At 42.8% G+C, this 1,343-nt stretch overlaps 1 protein-coding gene across 1 annotated transcript in view; it reads left to right on the forward strand.

The window, feature by feature from the left end:
- Nucleotides 1–57: 57 nt before the first annotated feature.
- The window catches only part of LOC108298973 (neuroblastoma breakpoint family member 4-like), a gene marked incomplete at its 3' end in the record, with an annotated part of 16,078 nt that continues 14,792 nt past the window's right edge, over nucleotides 58–1,343 (forward strand). The window contains exons 1-2 of the mRNA XM_037735927.1: nucleotides 58–104; nucleotides 502–630. Of these exons, the coding sequence (XP_037591855.1) occupies nucleotides 58–104; nucleotides 502–630 (176 nt within the window). The remainder of the gene's footprint in view (nucleotides 105–501; nucleotides 631–1,343) is intronic.

Raw genomic sequence — 1,343 nt, forward strand, 5'->3', positions numbered from 1 at the left:
CTCCCAGCTGGAAGAGAGCCAACAGCAGTTTGAAGATCTCAAGGAGAAATTTCTTATATGTCGGGCTACCGCCTACTCTCTGGCCAAGCAACTCAACAGATACAGTAAGTTCTACAGATTCAACATCACGAAACTGATGAATCAGCACCTGTCTTCTCTCTGAGACACTGAACAGTCTCTTCTTCAAAATTAATTTCATCCTTTCCTTAGTTCTAGGAAAACAAAAATGGGTATTTTCACTTCATTGTGTCAAGGATGGAAAACAGAGGCTCAACGTATTTAGTAACTTTTCCCTGTTACCAATCCGATGTGAGGTGGGACCACAGTTAAAATCCTGATTACTGACCTCTGACACAGGCACAGAACCACTTGCTTTTCTTAGGAAGATGATCAATCATGTGTACGAGAATGCTCTCTGTACCATAAAAGATCCTGCAGACAAATAACATCTAGTCTGTTGGTCTAAATGCCTGGAGCTAATGAACTGCCATTCCGTTTAAGCTTCTTTGAGGCCCAACAGGCAAACCTTTCTTCAGGGAACCCCGGGGGAAATGTGGCAACAGTACAGAGTACCTGCTCTGAGGAGCTTAAAGAGGAGACTGCTCCCAATAGTAACGGTGGCATCCATAAGTAACAGCTTGAAGAGCAGGGAGTACCCTGGGGAGAGGGAAGTCCTGCTTCCTGGGGCACAGGCTCTTTCTGTAAAGAGGAAGAAAGACGGCATGTAAGACATTGGGGAGGTAACAGTGCCACTTGCAGAACAGGGATCCTGGGCCAGTCTCCTGGGCTCCATCCATGTGATCTATCTTCTCTGTGCCTCAGTTTCCTCATCTGTTCATTGGGTATTATAACAATACCTACCCCTGTAAATGGCTGCAGTGAATTAGAGGACGTGTTTTTTCTAAATCTCCTAGAATAATTCTTGGCACAGAGTAAACACTATCTATTAGTTCTTCATCCTACTGTTTCTAAGTTAATTCAAACTTTATAAGAATTTGGTCATATTTCAATGATGACCTCAGGGTTTTATGCCTCATATTTTATGCAATAATATTCAGAAATGATTTTTTAAATCTTTGACATATATGTGTTTGAAATTCCAAGTACTGGGGAATCCATGAGTCTTACAGTTTTAAGGGCCTTTCCTACTATACAAGATGTCACTACTTCATGCCCCAGTAGAGTGTTTGACAGGAGAGGCTGCAAGACTTGGGACAGTGTCCCAGGATTCAGAGCCTGACATTGGGGGCTATGAATTCTGACTCTGCCTCATCCCAGGTGAATCATCCTGTCAAGTTACTTGATGTGTCAATGAGTTTCTTTTTCCCCATCTCTAAGTTGGA

The sequence above is a fragment of the Cebus imitator genome, unplaced genomic scaffold (genome assembly GCF_001604975.1).
Source record: "Cebus imitator isolate Cc_AM_T3 unplaced genomic scaffold, Cebus_imitator-1.0 Scaffold1307, whole genome shotgun sequence".
NCBI classification, from domain to species: domain Eukaryota; kingdom Metazoa; phylum Chordata; class Mammalia; order Primates; family Cebidae; genus Cebus; species Cebus imitator.